Source organism: Sander lucioperca, chromosome 9 (assembly GCF_008315115.2).
Source record: "Sander lucioperca isolate FBNREF2018 chromosome 9, SLUC_FBN_1.2, whole genome shotgun sequence".
In the NCBI taxonomy this organism is placed as follows: domain Eukaryota; kingdom Metazoa; phylum Chordata; class Actinopteri; order Perciformes; family Percidae; genus Sander; species Sander lucioperca.
The window spans coordinates 36,185,862-36,202,403 of record NC_050181.1 but is presented as its reverse complement, the minus strand read 5'-3'; the positions used below and the strand labels follow the sequence as shown (position 1 = coordinate 36,202,403).

Genomic DNA, 16,542 nt, shown 5'->3' with positions numbered 1-16,542 from the left:
GAAACTTAAATAACTGGTGAGAATTCCTTTTTATTTCAAACAGACGGAGATTTCAAAAATCCTGCAACAAAACATACATTTAAAGTAGACCTTAGAATTGGGATAAACAACAGTAGTAAAAGCAGTTTTGTGTTTTCTGAGGATATTTATGTAGTAAGATGCAAGTAGTCCAAAGACTATATCTTGCAGATATCCTGCCTTTATCGACATACTCTGAACCCAGCTTAAAAGTTAAACCTTGATGCAATTTCTACATGTATTTTCTTTTCAACTAACCTCCCTTGGGACGTTATTCCGTACAGTTGTGAGTGTTGCTTGGCCTGCACGACAGTATACGGCCTCTTACGTTAAGTTTGTGCCTAACAGGAATAAGCTGCTTTTGTATGACAAGATGTGTTTTATTTACATGCTGTTGAGCATGATATCGAAGCTCTTTTACTTTCTTTCCTTTACTGTTTTCTTCTTTCACTCTCCTCGTCATTCCCTACCATCACACTGACACATAATAGGCTTGCATCAATACTGCAGTGGCACAACAGCAGCAGAGGAGAGGCGAGGAATGTAAATAGGAACAAAGGAGATGACAAGGGAAAGAGAAGAGATGTGCAAGTAACTGTAGGAAGGCGTGATGAGGTGGAGGTGGGGATAGCAGGAGGAGGAAAAAGAGAAGAAAGTAGTTCAGACAAAGGGTGTATGGAACAGGACAGATGAGGAAAGGAGGGTAGTGGCAGCCTCAAGGCAAAGCTTCGGATTTCCTGAAAATATCTTGTGAATGCTAAATTTACAGAAAGTAAGCAATCAGTATGTTACGAGAGAACAGCAACATAATAATGTCTAATAATGTCAGCATCCAAGATATATTCATGCACCAATGATTACAAAATCGTTATAATAATCATTATACCCTTTACATCAGAAAAAAAAGTATAATACAGTCGTGGTTCTAATGCCAAAGCAAGATCAGTGGTCTGATTGGGCATGCCTGTCACAAAACAGATCTGAACACCATTATGTTTGGGTTGTATCCTCCCATCCCAAACCTCACTAATGCATCAAAATAAACTTGGCCCTACTAAAGGGCTTCCCAGCTAACAGCAGAATGTCCTCATTATTCTGTTTATGTCAGCAGATTCAAAATGCCCCATGGCTGACGGTGAATAAAGGGTTGTGTTGGGTTTTCTCTCTGGCAATATGCACTATAAGCCAATCTTGTTTATTATCTGAATCATATAACCTATGTTCCACACAAAAGAAGATAAGGGACTCTGCTCTCCTTGTTAGTAGTTTGTCTAATGGCCCAGACACACTGACCAGACGGCCGACCCTTGGCAGAAAAGGCAGTTGGACTGATCAGTATCCCCGAGTTGGTCAAAAAAGTGCCTCGGAACACACCAAAGCAACGAGATGTAATAAGTCTCCATAACAGCAGGCGGCGCTAATTTGTATTGTCACCCAAAAATGAAAACTGGCAGCTGATTGGACGAACGCGTCACGTGGGTCTGGTTTCTCCGGAAATTCAAAGACAGACTGTCATGGCGGCTTGTTCAGAATACGATCTCATATTGTACTAAAATAGTTCACCGAAATGTGGTTCTGAAAACATTTTAAGCGACAAATAGGTCATGCAGTTGCTGAATCTGTCTTCATTTCAGATCAACAAAGGTCAATTTAAAAGATTTTCGTCAGATTTTGAGAGACTCTAGTCACGCTCATTCCGCTCCCCGTTTCCGGGTTAGCACTCTACCAATCAGATGGGTCATTTGAGTCCAACTGCCGGCAGTGCCCGCCCCGCCGATTATACATGTCAAATTGGCCAAAATGAAGGCCGACGGCCCCTCGGACGGACGACGGCACGGAACACACCGAACAGACTCGAGTTACTGACCTCGCCAGACTGTCCGGACGATTATCGGCTCGGTGTGTAGTCACCTTAACACAGAGCAGGCAGAGTGTAATTGTTTGCCAGAGATCCTTTGGGTGACAACCTAAATTCAGCCTCGAGACTGTTTAGTGTTTTCCAGGTCCAATTGGCTCTTAAGGTCTTCTTTCTTATCTCGTAAATACACCGTGGCAGATTTCTGCAAGATAGACAGGCTTATCTCTGGTGTTTTTATTCCCAGCAATAAAACACTGCCATTGCATGGCAATATACTCAACAAAGGGAATCTGGCTCCATAAGGTAGGATTTAGGCAGCATCTGTACTCTGAATCTTTATGAGGACAGGATATGGTTACAGTAATAGAGGAATGATCAGAAAGTGTCTGGATACCAATTGTACAGTCATTGATCCTGTCCAGCACAGTTCTAAACAAGGAAGTAATCTATCCTAGCGAATAAACCTGAAGGAGATTGTCTAGTCTTATATCTGAGGGATAGAGCATTTTCCAAATTGAATATATCTAAGATACAAAGAAGGAATTGTGTACCCTCATTTGGAGTTGTAGGCAAGGGCGTAAATCCCAGGGGGGTCGGGGGGGTCAGGACCCCCCCATCTAAGGGTTGCCCCCCCTAGAAATATCATTAAAACAATGCTGTGTATTGTAAACAACATAATGATGTATACTTAAAATATCTGTGTAAGTAGTTAAACAATACAAACCCCAAAAAATGCTTTTTAAGTTTAGAAACATTTTTAGTCCCCCCTCCCGCTGGTGGTTTGGTCCACTGCATGCTGTACGTTAGGAATCGGATCTGCACTCACAGTCACATCGGGTAGTGACAGGAATGTAGTAAGTAAGTAGGCAGTTCAAGGCTATTTTATTCACATTAAACATCGGATGAAGTTGTTCTTTTCTGAAATAGAAATGATGCAGAGTAATTAATGAATTAGTCATGACAAAAAGTTTGCTATGTTAGTGTAATATAATGTAACGTTAACTAGCTTGTTTAATAGCTTGTTGGGTAGAAATGCACCCACTACAACTAACGTTACCACGGCGATAAGCCTAACGTTATGTGTGTGAACTGATATTAGGGTTAATATTGAATAATATTGTCCTCTACGAGTATAATTGTGGCTGTATTATTTGTGTTCCCTTCAAAAATTGTTTATTGTCCCCCCTACTGTTAGATCAGATTTACGCCCATGGTTGTAGGATGAGTAAAACCCCTCTCCTGGCCATCTCCTTTCCATAATACACCTTTTTGACAGTAGACTTGTCATAGTAGGAAAAGCTCAGGTGAAACAATTTCCATTGGGCTTAGGTCCATTAAGTGTCCCAGAAAGCAAGCATGCACCATACCAGAAATCTGGAAATATCTTATTGGAATGCTGTCTTTTTAATGTCATCAATTACACCTTTGCTTTTCCTGATATGACGAGCCAAAAATATCTGCTGTAAAAAAACAAAAGGGGGTCTATATAAAAATCCAACACACTCACATGTGTGAGTGTGTTGGAAAAAGGTCATACTTATAAAGCACTTATTCTGTGCAAGTTATAATATTTTAAGATCCAGCATTTATGTCTAATTTCTGGTATGTTTCCCTGCATCTTCTGTTTTTGCTGTCCTTGGCTTGTTCAATTGAGGTTTTTAATCTTTGACTAAATTCAGTGATCCAGCCCCAGGGAGGCTGTATTATCTGAACTTCTGCTCGATTAGTGCACAAATCTGCACTACACTGTAGCATTCTGAGTGAAAAAACGAAGAAATATAACAAGTTTTCATGGAGGAAATATTGTTGACATTTTCTACAACAAAAGTGGTTTAATCCATCAAAAAGGTAGAAATAGTTAATTTTAGAAGTGGGAGAGCAAAAATGATCACTATCCACATGGAAAATAATTTAAATATTCTGTTTTTTGGTGTTGCATATAGAGATGTTTCGATACGGCCTAAAACGCTGGTATCGGGAAGTACTGGAGTTTATGCACCGATCCGATACCATGTAATAAAGCCCTAAAGAAAATCTACGTTAAAGTAGTTTATTTATGTTCTTTTTCCGTTATAACTGACTGTCAAACTGGAATAGAACAGAACAGAATCCGTATCGGGAAGCAAAAAATGGTATCGGGCCATCTCTAGTTGCATGGAAGTCCAAAATAAAATGAAGAAATGTATTTTAAAATGCATCTACATTAGCAGGGGCATAGTCTATATCAACGACGGGATTGTTCAGGTGCCACCGGAGGTTCCGCCGGATGTCCCTCATTTCAGCCGGATGTCCGTTACCTTCCGCTTTCTTTGTGTTGGAGTTTTAAACTCCGGTGGATTTATGAAGACTATAGTTAACTGCTCCTCAGATCTCTGCAGGGTAAATCCTAGCTAGACTATCTGTCCAATCTGAGTTTTCTGTTGCACGACTAAAACAACTTTTGAACGTACACACATTCCTCCAAAACAAGTTCCTACCAGGGGCTATTTTGCAGAGGCACCGTGGCTTCGTCCGGCGCTGGTTTAAAGAAATGTCAATAAACCAGAGCACATTTTTCTCCCATCCCAGAATGCTGTGTGGACTAGCTAGACCTTCGTCTGCAGCGCTGTGGAGGAAGGTCTGGCAATGCGAGACTAAGCCTATATACTGTATAGTCATGTGAGTTACATGTTCGCTACGTCACAACTTATTCGGCGCATTAACTCTTTTTCGGAAAAGGCAAAAACCACCTCAAGCGAGCGTAAAAACCTTTTTGCGAATTTGAGGGAGTTTTTTTCGAATTTTGCAGTTTCCATCAACGTTTTCTAATGCAACACTTCAAAATGCGCATAAAAATACGTTGATGGAAACATGACTAGTGTCTCTCTGCCTCGGCTGCTGTTTCTCTCACTCTGTTGCAGGACTCCTCTGGTGATTGTGTTCATGCTAAGCAGGTCTGCAACCTGCTCGGGGACTGGCTTATTACAGTGTTTTGGCATTCATTGTCTTGTTACACTGTTGCAGTGGAGAACTACTTATATATATTTTTTTTTTCCGCCATGCTAGCTGCGCCGCTCTATGGATAGCAGTGTCGTTCTGTCGGTCTTGTCTGTCCAGCGGTTGGTCCACCACAAAATATCTAAACAACTATTGGATGGATTGCCAGAAAATTTGTTACAGGCATTCATGCTCCGCAGAGGATGAATCCTAATGATTATAACAATCCGCAGATTTTTGGTTAAGATTGAAATGTCTCGACAATAATGGAGTTCCATGGAACCTAATATACAAAATGCATGTCCTCCTCAGGATGAATTGTTATAACTTTGGTGATCTACTGACTTCTTCTCTAGCGCCATCATCAAGTCAAAATTGTAATAACATTCCCATCAGCCTCAGCTGTACTGTGTGTTTATCAGCAAATGTTAGCATTGTAACATGCTAAACTGAGATGATGAATATGGTAAACATATCTGCTAAACATCACATGTAATTGATAAATGTTAGCATGCTAGTGTTAGCATTTAGCTCTATGGTAAGTACAGCCTCACAAAGCTGCTAGCATGGATGTAAATGTAGTCTTGTTTCACACATGATGGTATGAATTTCTATCAGATTTATTTTTTAGCTCTGGCAGCATTATTGGAGCCCAAAAAGATAGCAGGAAAAACATCAAGTGTAACCAAGAAAGCTGTAACTAATGTCAAAGTCCAGCAAGTTCAAAACGATCACATGCCTCTTGTAATTCTACTTTTCAGCGTTTATCTTTTTCAGAGACCTCCGCAGGCAGTCAGCCAGCCAGCGGCTAAATGAAAGTGGCAAATTCATTCTGCCTGTCTAGTCCAGTACACATACAAATCCAGAATGTGAGCTGATGAAACTAAAACATACTGTCATTGTTAATAATGCATGCTTGAAATCATGGGATATCTCAATATGCATGCAGTACAGCAGTCTGAAAAACGGAGCAAGTAATACCTTCATCATCTTTACATAGGTTTATTTATTCTGCTCTTAATATTCTAACTATTCAAACTGTAGGTTGACCCAAAACCAGATGAATCTAAGCCTTGAATGGTGAGGTTCAGATCTACCTGTGGCCGTATAAGGAAGCAATCCATAAAAAGCATAGTAACTAAGCATATTATCCCTGTATCTGCTGAGAGATGTGATACTGTTTGGTGGAAGGGGAGCCTCGGATATCCTCTGGAAATTTCTGTCCCTTCACACTCGTAAAGTGTGAGACTCTACTTTCTAAATTGAACATCCCTGGAGATTCCTGGTTGCTCTAACAAAGGTCTCAACCCCTTTAGTTTATATCACAGCTTGAATATACTGCGTGCGTGCGTGCATGCGTGTGTGGCCACTGAGCCATAGAAATAAATTTAACAAAATGAAAATCTGTTTTGTCCTTTCCTTCGGTTTCTCTCTGTGCATCTCAAATTAGCAGAAATTCTCCACTTCAGTGCAAATAGATTGATGTTTTCTGTTTATTCAACCAAATCCTTCACACAAGACTGATTACAGAAAAACAGATGCATTGGCCATAAGAGGAGAAACAATAATGTGAGGAATCCTTTAAGACTTCACCAAGTTGCCAACGTTTTTGAAACTGTAAATATCACTTTAAAAGGAAGTACACTTGCAGTTTAGGTTGTTTACTGTAGGTTGAAAATATCTGTGATTCAGATAACAGGCACTCTGACACAGATGTGCTGTTGATTTCAGGACCCCATGCAGTGTTGTATGTGTCATTCATCCTTTGGGCTGGTCAAATAACTGAAAGCAGGACATTTCTATTAAGCCCTTTCACAGCATATAACATCTAAAACATAATATGGGGCCGGCTGGGTAGCTCACCTGGTAGAGCGTGCGCCCATATATAGAGGATTACTCCTCGACGCAGCAGCCGCAGGTTCGACTCTGACCTGCGGCCTTTTGCTGCATGTCATTCCCCCTCTTTCCCCTTTCATGTCTTCAGCTGTCCTATTAAAAAATAAAGGCCTAAATTGCCCAAAAAAAATAATCTTTAAAACATAATATGACATGCATCTTCGCAGCACCCTGGGAAATTGCCAATAATCATTTTATTATTTACTCATCTTCGCACAAGGTGGTGATGGATTTTAATCTGCTTTATGTATTAATTACTTTTTTTTTGTATATTCCCCCATTATTATTTTTTAGACAGTGGGGGTGGAATTTATTTTTTATTACATTGTCAACCACAAGGCAAATGCTACAATCATGTCATATCCCACTTACCGTAATTACCAGTTTATTGCCTGTAGCTATTTACAGACTTGTCAAATTATTTCAATGTCATAATTGCAAATGTAAAGCATATCCGACTAGGCACTTAAAAATACAGACGTGTCTGAGAATGCGAACAGATGAGCCAAAATCTATGGATGAAGTGCTATAATGTCAATGCACATTGTTTTCAACCCTTACACAACCAGAGGCCCGTTTCAGAAAGCAGGTTTAGTGAAAACTCTGAGTTTGTTAACCCTTAGATGAGGGAAACTCTGGGTTTTCTGTTTCAGAAAAGGAGGTTATTTAAACCTCAGAAAGAGGGGTAACTCTAGCCCATTTCAGAAAGAGAGGTAACTTAAAGGAGAACTCCGGGCAATTTTTACGTTAATCCTGATCGCTATAAGTATGTGAGTACTGTCGATAGCAAAAAAAACGAGCCAAATCGGTGCTAGCTAACTGGAGCTGCTGCAGCTAATGCCGAGAGCTCCCACTTAGCTAGAACGGCAGTTTTGGGGGCATATCATAAAGAGTGCCTTTGTGCCTCTTAACAGACACAAAATGCAATTAAAATGTCTGTGCAACATGAACAGGGCCCTTACACGACAACAAGATGCGTTTTCAACTCAGACATTGTTTAAATTCACCTACCCTGTTAGCTGCTAGCTGCCGTCTGGGATGAGTGAGTGTTCAGCCAGGCTTCGGTAATAATCATCACGCAGCAGTTCCCTGTGTATTTGTAGCATATATATCCATTTTGTGTGCGATCCATCTGGCGTTAGTGAATAGTAGTCTCTGCAGTGGCGAACTGTGTGTTAGTTGCCTTAGCCAGGCTAGCAGGGCCGACCGGCATCCTTCTAATTCCTCCCCGCCTTCCTCACCTGCCGCGGCTGACAACAATCCACGGGCGCCCGCTGGTCTGGTGGATGTCCTCCAAAGGACAGTTCATGCTTTCGCGGCGAAATTTTTGCGGCGAAAAAAGTTTATTTCCCCCTCAAAAATATGTAATTGAGCACTGTAGTGGTTATGATCATATCAGTGACTATGTAACTACATGGAAACGGGACAAATGATGCCTGGTTCTTGTAAAGTAACAGCGTTACAGAAGGCTAGCTGTAGTCTTGCGCTGAAGTCCCGTGGGATTTCAGTTGTAGCAGGAAAAGGTAAACAGCAGTGTGCAGATGGAAGCGTGGTGTGAGAAGAGTGAAGAGCGGAGGTGTTCACAAGGGAAGAAGCTTGGAGTAACCTATGGAGCTAGAGCTAGAACGCAGTAACGCTAGGGTTAGCCCTAACCCTCTGCAAATCACAGAACCACAGTTTCATTATTCTTGTTTTTTTTTTAACAGCCACTGGACTTAATTGGCTTGAATTCTAACCCACACAAAAGTTATTGCTCAAGTCTGCTTCACAGTAAAAAAAATATAGCTAAAACAATTAGTCAATTAACAGAAAATTAATCCTCAACTATATTTGATCATTATTTAATTGTTTCAGTCATTTTTCAAGCAGAATTGCCAAAATGTCACTGATTCCAGCTTCTCAGATGTGGCAATTTGCAAAAACAAATGTGTTGACATAGGCTCTGGAAAATTATAATGTGAATCTTTCACTTTCTGACATTTGATATTGATGATTTGAAAATTAATTGAATAATTAAGGAAGTAATCTGCAGGTTAAAGTGGCCATATTATGCTCATTTTCAGGTTCATACTTGTAATTTGAGATTGTATCATAATAGGTTTACATGGTTTAATTTTCAAAAAACACCATATTTTTGTTGTACTGCACATTGCTGCAGCTCCTCTTTTCACCCTGTGTTCAGGTCTCTGTTTTAACTACAGAGTGAGACCTCTCACTGCTGTAACATCTTTGTTGGCAGTCGCACATGTGCAGTAGCTAGGTAAGATCACATCATCTAGCTAGCTAGTTTGTTTCTACAACTTCATTAGTACAAGGCAGGATTAGCCGGGAGACTTCTTCTAAACGAGGGCACACTTCCAACTTTGTGTGGAATGTCACTGCCCGATGTGAGTCGCGCATGCAACATGCAACAAGTGAGTCGCGCATGCAACAAGTAGCCTACGAGATGCTAACGGCTTTTTGAGCTAACGCACAGTCTATGAGCTAACGTTAGCAATCAAACAATCATAGATAGCTAAAACATTTTTGAAATGACTGCTGCTGCTGGCTACAAGTTAGCAATCAAACACAATAAAGGCTGTCACTTAATGGCGTTTTGAGCTAACGTTAGCAATCAAACAGTCATAGATAGCTACAACGTTTTTGAAATGATTACCATCTTCTGTTATTGTATGTAAAGAGAAACGTTTATTATTTTATAGATTTCACAAATTTCAGTATGACACGTTATGCCGTAAACAGTTTAAATCTGAGCATGCGCGACTCACATCTGCACTCGACTCACATCGGGCAGTGACATGGAATACATGCAGAATAGGGACATGTAAGTAGTTCTTTTGTAGCGTTTTGCCATTTAGAACGAGCTAACAGGCTAGCGTTAGCATGCTACGGTTAGCCACCTCGTTTCGGCTAGTGACGTAGAAAGCCCTGCCGATTTTCAACAGCTCACCCGGAGACTGAAGGCAAAACATTCAGAAACCCGTATCTCACTCAAAACAGCATGGATGTTTTTTTGTTTGTTTGATGTTTGTATGCGTGTGGAAGCACCAGAGACACAAAATAACACCCCAAATCCCAGAAAAAGTGATTTTTTCATAATATGGGCACTTTAATGAATAAACATTTCTTAGCTGTAGCCCTAAAGCAAAGTAGCAGATACATCTTGTGGCCCAGGTAGAGAAAGTTTGTTTGTTTGTTGTGGGTAGAGAGGCAGGCAGAAAGAATGAGAACAGGATGTGTCCTTACAGGTTCTCTAAATAATGAAAGAATGCTTGTGATGGCTAATAAAAGTTACGTGGCACTCGGATCCTCCACAGCTGTGTTTGTCACTCGCCGCGCGCCTTTTAATAAACAGCTCATTAGACAGAAACCTCATTAGCTATCTGACGACAGGGAGCAAATGATTCAGGGAAGAGGAGAGGAATTCCTTGCTTTTCTTTCATTAAAGGTAGAAAGCCGGGGGAGCGCTCAAGGATGCGCCTTCGGTTTCAGCTGCATGAAGTAAACATCATCTTCATAACAGCCTCCCTATAAACATAATCCTCCACGGAAAAATGCTCCTAACCTAAATAAAAAAAAACCAAAAAGAGATGTGGTTGCCAGAGTAATGTATTTTTAAAGCTGCCCTATTTTTGTGTACAAGATAACGAGGAATATTTTCTAATTTGAATGCATGAAGTGGACACAGCAGAAAGTGCTGTAGCTCAATAACTTCAAAACCTCTCTCTCGCCTTTACAGATCTGTGACAAGGAATGGCACTATTATGTGATCAACGTGGAGTTTCCTGCAGTGACCCTATTTGTCGATGGTGTGACCTATGAACCCTACCTGGTGACGGATGACTGGCCGATCCACACCGCAAAGATTGATACGCAGCTGACTGTGGGCGCCTGCTGGCAAGGTGGGTGTGTGTGTGTGTGTGTGTGTGTGTGTGTTGTGCGTTGTACGTCTCTATCCATATACACAGTGTCAAAGGCATTAAAGAAGCTGAAATCAGGCAGGAATGGAACACAAATGCTATTAAATTGTGTTGTTTGGATTGTTTATAGCTATACTATATAATCTGACAGTTGCTTTATATGCAGCCGTCTTTTCAGCTTGCGTTTTGGTGTTTCTATCCTCCACATAAAATTAAGAAATTAGTTATTTATAGGCCTATATTTTTACAAAATGGAGCCACACCAGTACAGGAAAAACATCGTCTTTATCGATTAATTTATATATCGTCAGTTGTTCTGTTACATAATTGGTTTTATGACTGCATATTGATCGTTATAACTGCTGTAGTATTGCACTGTAAATGCTTGTTGTGAAACCAAATAAACAAAGGGGTAAAACATAGAAATAAAAAAAAAAATCAAATGAGGGAAAGTCTTTTGGAAGAATGTTCCAGAATCTATGCCAGAGAGCATTTGAAGCTATTGTGGTGGCTTTTAAAGACACTTAGTTTTTTTTTAATCTAGGGCCTAATTTGCTCCCATTATTTGTGTTTAGGTGTTTTTTTCTTTTTCTTTTGGCAGTTTTGTGTATATATAAAATTATATGGAATTTTACAACATAACTTAAATTTGTGGACACAAATGCACAATGTGTATTGGAATATAACATAGAGAAACAGCATGAACAAAGAGCCACAACAGCCAAAAGATGTTGAAAATGGAGAGAGAGAGAGAGCGAGAGAGGGTTCTGTTAAGATAAATAAAGATTAAGATTTATGCCCCGGGGCTGCAAGTATTTCTTCTTTGAAATGGAGAGGCACGAGCGGAGCGGGTATCAAACAGGAAATTCTGCGTGTCAGTTCCAGCGGCAGGGAAAGAGTGCAAGCAGTGATCACATTGGAATGAATAAGACCAACCCCGCTGCCATGTTTATGACTTGAATAATTATACAAAACTGCTTTACAGGAGGCCAGAATGAGACAGCAGTGATCCGCTCTGCCGCTTGCCTAAATCACGCTCATAACACTGAGCAGCATCATCCAAAGCTTCTATCCTGATGGCATTTTGGTTGCCGTTTAAATTTCTCTTCATCCTGTGCCTGATTGCAATTTTCTTTTGGTCGTCATCATTTTCTTCCTTTCTTCATACAGGCCTCTCGTTCTGCCTCTTTCCACGTATCTCCTGATTGTGAGAGAAAGCCCTGAAGGAAGGATTAGCTAGAGTGAATGGAGGACAACTTTTCCAGCTATTACATCCCAATGAAGCCGCTTTAAGCTTCACTAAGCCGCAACTGATAACTTTGCAGGCCATTAGCGAGCAAGATTGCCTTTCAGAGTCTCTCATTTCTTCATCCCCTTTTCCCCACAATCAACAACATAATGATGAGACATGTGGAATGAAAGGCATTCAGACTGTATTTTCACTGCCCTGAAAGAAAAAAGATGTGTCGCCATACAAGGTTAACAAGAGAATAGTTTGGTTGTTGAGGTTTTTTTTAAGCAGTTTTCTGTAGAAACAAGCATGGGAAATGTGTGTTTGCTATCCCATTTCATGTGCAACAGGAGAGTGGGTGTGAAAAGTCAAAGCAACCCCTACCTTACAGTATAAAAATACTTCACTAACGAAGCACATCAAGAGCCTGAGGTATGTTGATATCGAAGGGCATCAGACAAAATATATTAACAGTAAGTTTCAAATAATTGGCAGCTAAAGTTTAAGGACACTATGCTAGTATTTTAGCACACAGTGAATATTGAAAAGTCACATTTAATTACTATTGTAGACTACTACAAGCACACACAGTATTTGTTTTCACATTAACAGTAATCCACTAGAGCTTTTTCATTTTGACTTGTCAAAGCAGGAGAAGCACATTATTGTAATATTAATTATGGCTCTGTTCCATTAAGCTAGCATGCCACGTACAATACAAGAGCCAAGGAGCTGGAACATCTTAATGAAATGCAGCAGCGTTTGTTGTTATTTTGTACACCTGTGTATGACAAGTCAGAGCCTTGAAGAGCCTTGAAAACCTATATATATTAAAACACACAAATTCAGTAAAAAATAATCATATATATCTCCCTTGACACGTGTGTGTGTGTGTGTGTGTGTGTGTGTTTGTCACAGGGCGTGTGTGATGCGTCAGTGCAGTAGTACTGGGATAGTAGTGCCTGTAGTTTAGCAGTTTAGTAGTTATTGCATGCTGCTTGTGCTTGCTACATTCTGCTTACAGCTACTGCCACCGACTAGCCCTTGTGCAAGGGCAAAAAGAGGAGCCGAGTGCATAAGTCTCTTCCTGTCGGTACACAGCCTCTCCACTGCCAAGACTCCTACAGTGCCTCCTCGCGGCCACACTCGGTAACTGGGCCCTAGCGGACCCAGGCTGAACTGTAGGGGATCTCGGAGCAGCAGTGGGCCCCAGAGGCGCGGTGTGCAGGCCCACCAAGCAGTGGACACGCCCTGGCACCCGCCAACCACTGCCCCAACTATGGGCAAATAGTCCCACTGCCTTGTGGGGTAGCCTATAGAGGCAAAGGCTAAGGGAGCACACCCTGAAAAAAAGACGCAAGACCTCAACGGCGGAACAGGCGGAGGATGATGGCTGACTTAAGTGGAGCATCACAACGGCTGAGAAGGCGGATGAAGGCTGGTCTCCAGTCGTCTTGGTTTCCATGCCACTGGATCCTGACCCAGACCTGCCAAGGACATGGTGGGAGTGTGGTCTGCGCACCCACACCCTCACCTTAATCATTACCTCCGCGCAAGCTCCTTGCTCCCCCCCCTCCCTCCCCCCCTCACAAGTCCTGTGGCGATGTGGAATGGTGGTGGGCACAGGCCAAGGATGTGGCTGGGAGTGCCTAACCAAACCATGCACACAGGCGGCAATGGAGTGATGGTCGCTAGGACTGCGGGATGGAGCAGCGCGTCCTTTCGGCAGCTTCCATTGTGACTGAGCAGCCCCACACTGCTCACCCCTGTGATGGGGAAAGACCTGGAAAAGTTGGTCCAAAAATTGTCTGCTCCCCACACTCCGGACGGAAAGCCGCAACCGTCGGAGCATCTCCCCTTTGCGGTCGAAAAATTAAAGTAAAAAATAAGCTAAGCATCGCTTCGTGGAATGTTCGCACACTGCTGGACTTGGCCGTAACTCCTGACAGGCCCCACCGTAGGACAGCACTGGTGGCCCTGGAGCTCGCAAGATACAACATCGACATAGCAGCTCTCAGCGAGACCAGACTACATGGGGAGGACTCCCTAACAGAGGTTGGTGCTGGGTACACCTTCTTCTGGAAGGGGGTCCCCGAAGGCACTCGCCGTAACCATGGAGTTGGCTTTGCTGTGAAGTCTAAACTGCTGCAGCGCATTCCGGAATCCCCCATCGGCATCAATGAAAGACTGATGACATGGCGCATCCCCCTGGCTAAGGGACGCTTCGCCACTCTCATCAGTGCATACGCTCCAACTCTTAATGCCGAGCTTAACATCAAAGAGGATTTCTACAGAGCTCTTGACGCCATCCTACAGAAAACCCCGGTTACGGACAGGCTCATACTCATGGGAGATTTCAATGCTAGAGTGGGCACGGAGCACCTGGTATGGAGTAAAGTCATGTCCAGCATGGTGTGGGGAAAATGAACCACAACGGGCTCAGGCTCCTCTCCCTCTGTGCAGAGCACCAGCTGGTCATCACTAACACCATCTTCCAGATGAAGAACAGGTTTAAGACCACCTGGCAACACCCCCGCTCAAAACACTGGCACCTCCTTGACTACGTGATTGTCCGTCAAAAGGACAGACAAGACGTCCTCACCACCCGTGTTATGCGCGGAGCTGAGTGCTGGACTGACCACCTCATGGTCAGATCCAAACTACTTATGAGCATTCAACCCCGTGGCCCGAGGACCACTCCAAACAAAAAACTCAACTGTATAGCACTGAATTGCCTCACCACCAAAGACAACCTGCGACGGCTCCTTGCTGAAAACCTTACCAAGCTCCCGGAGGAAACAACCGACTGGCCAGCTCTGCGCCAGGCTATTCATAGTGCAGCCTCAGAGGCGCTTGGCCAATCAAGGAAACGTCACCAGGACTGGTTTGACTGCAATTCAGCTGAGATACAATTACTCCTAAAGACCAAGCATGCGGCCCACAAAGCTCTCCTGTCCTGCCCTGGATCTCCCACCCTTAAAACCACCTTTACTGCTGCAAGAACAGAAACCCAGCGAGCCCTCCGGATTATGGAGGACACCTGGTGGGTTCAAAAGGCGCAAGAAATCCAGAACCTGGCAGACTGCAATAACACTCAAGGCTTTTACGATGCCATAAAAGCATTGTACGGCCCCAGGAAGCGGGCCACTGCCCCAGTACGATCAGCTGATGGGTCCATGCTCTTCAAGACCCGCCACGAGATTCTTGCCCGTTGGGCAAATCATTTTGAGAGTCTCTTCAACCACACCAACCCTGTCGACCCACATATTCTGGATAATCTCCCAGACCTGGCACCAATCACGCACTTTGACACCCCACCACTTTACTCAGAACTCCGGCAAGCTATTGCTGGGATGAAGAACAACAAAAGCACCGGACCCGATGGAATCCCTGCAGAGGTCTTCAAACACGGAGGATACACCATCACGTGTCGCCTGCACCTCCTGATCCAAAACATCTGGGAACATGGGACCCTCCCACAGGACTGGAAGGATGCTAACATCGTGGTCATCTACAAACAGAAAGGAGACAGCAGTCTGCGGCAACAGCCGTGGGATATCTCTCCTCTCCGTCGCAGGGAAAGTCCTGGCCAAGATCATGCTCAGCAGACTGGTTGAGCACATCTTGGAAGCTGTGCTTCCGGAAACACAGTGTGGCTTCTGGAAGACCAGATCCACGACAGACATGGTTTTTGTCTTGAGGCAGCTGCAGGAGAAGAGCCGAGAACATCACAAAGACCTTTACGTAGCCTTCATCGACCTCAGCAAAGCTTTTGACACCATCAGCCGTGAGCTGCTCTGGAAACACCTCTCCAAACTTGGGGTACCACCCAAGTTTCTCCACATCCTACAGCAGCTGCATGACGGGATGCAAGCCAGAGTAATCATGGGAGAACTCCAGTCAGTTTTTCAAGGTAAACGTTGGGGTGAAGCAAGGCTGTGTCTTGGCTCCAGTGCTCTTTAACATCCTCCTCTCTGCCATCACCTGCCTCTTCCACGTGTCATGGGACATGAAGACGGTGTCCATGTGGAATACAGACTTGACGGAAGCCTTTTCAACATCCGTCGGCTCCAGGCCAAGACAAAGACCCGCCAAATCTGTGAGCTTCAGTATGCTGATGACTGTGCCGTCTTAGCTCACAGTCCAGACTCTATGCAGCACGCCCTTAACACAATATCCAGTCTGTACCAATCCTTTGGCCTACAGGTCAACATTTCAAAAACCGAGGTCATGTCCCACCCCCGCCCCTACACCACCCAGTTTTCACATAAATGGTGTTCCACTTAAAACAGTGGACCACTTCACCTACCTCGGCTCCACTCTGTCCTCATGCTGCTCCCTTGACACAGAAATACACACCCGGATAAATAAAGCCTCATCATCTTTTGGACGCCTACGCAGCAGGGTTTTTGAAAACCGTAACCTGAAGATCAGCACCAAGGTGGCTGTTTACAATGCAGTATGTCTCTCCACTCTGCTTTATGGGGCAGAGTCTTGGACCCCATACCGCCAACACATCACCAACCTAGAGGCCTTTCATATCCGCTGTCTATAAAAGATCCTCAGCTTGTCCTGGGAAGATCGAATCCCCCATACAGATATCCTCAGTAACACTGACTCAATCTGTATGGAAGCAGCCGTGG

At 43.3% G+C, this 16,542-nt stretch overlaps 1 protein-coding gene across 2 annotated transcripts in view; it reads left to right on the top strand.

Annotated features, from left to right (window-relative positions):
• The window catches only part of clstn2 (calsyntenin 2), a 181,376-nt gene that overhangs the window by 140,897 nt on the left and 23,937 nt on the right, over nt 1-16,542 (top strand). For both annotated transcript variants that reach the window (XR_004101820.2, XM_031281046.2), the window contains exon 10: nt 10,488-10,650. Coding sequence is in view for 1 of the 2 variants with exons in the window: in XM_031281046.2 (XP_031136906.1) it covers nt 10,488-10,650 (163 nt within the window). In the remaining variant the exon portion in view is untranslated. The remainder of the gene's footprint in view (nt 1-10,487; nt 10,651-16,542) is intronic.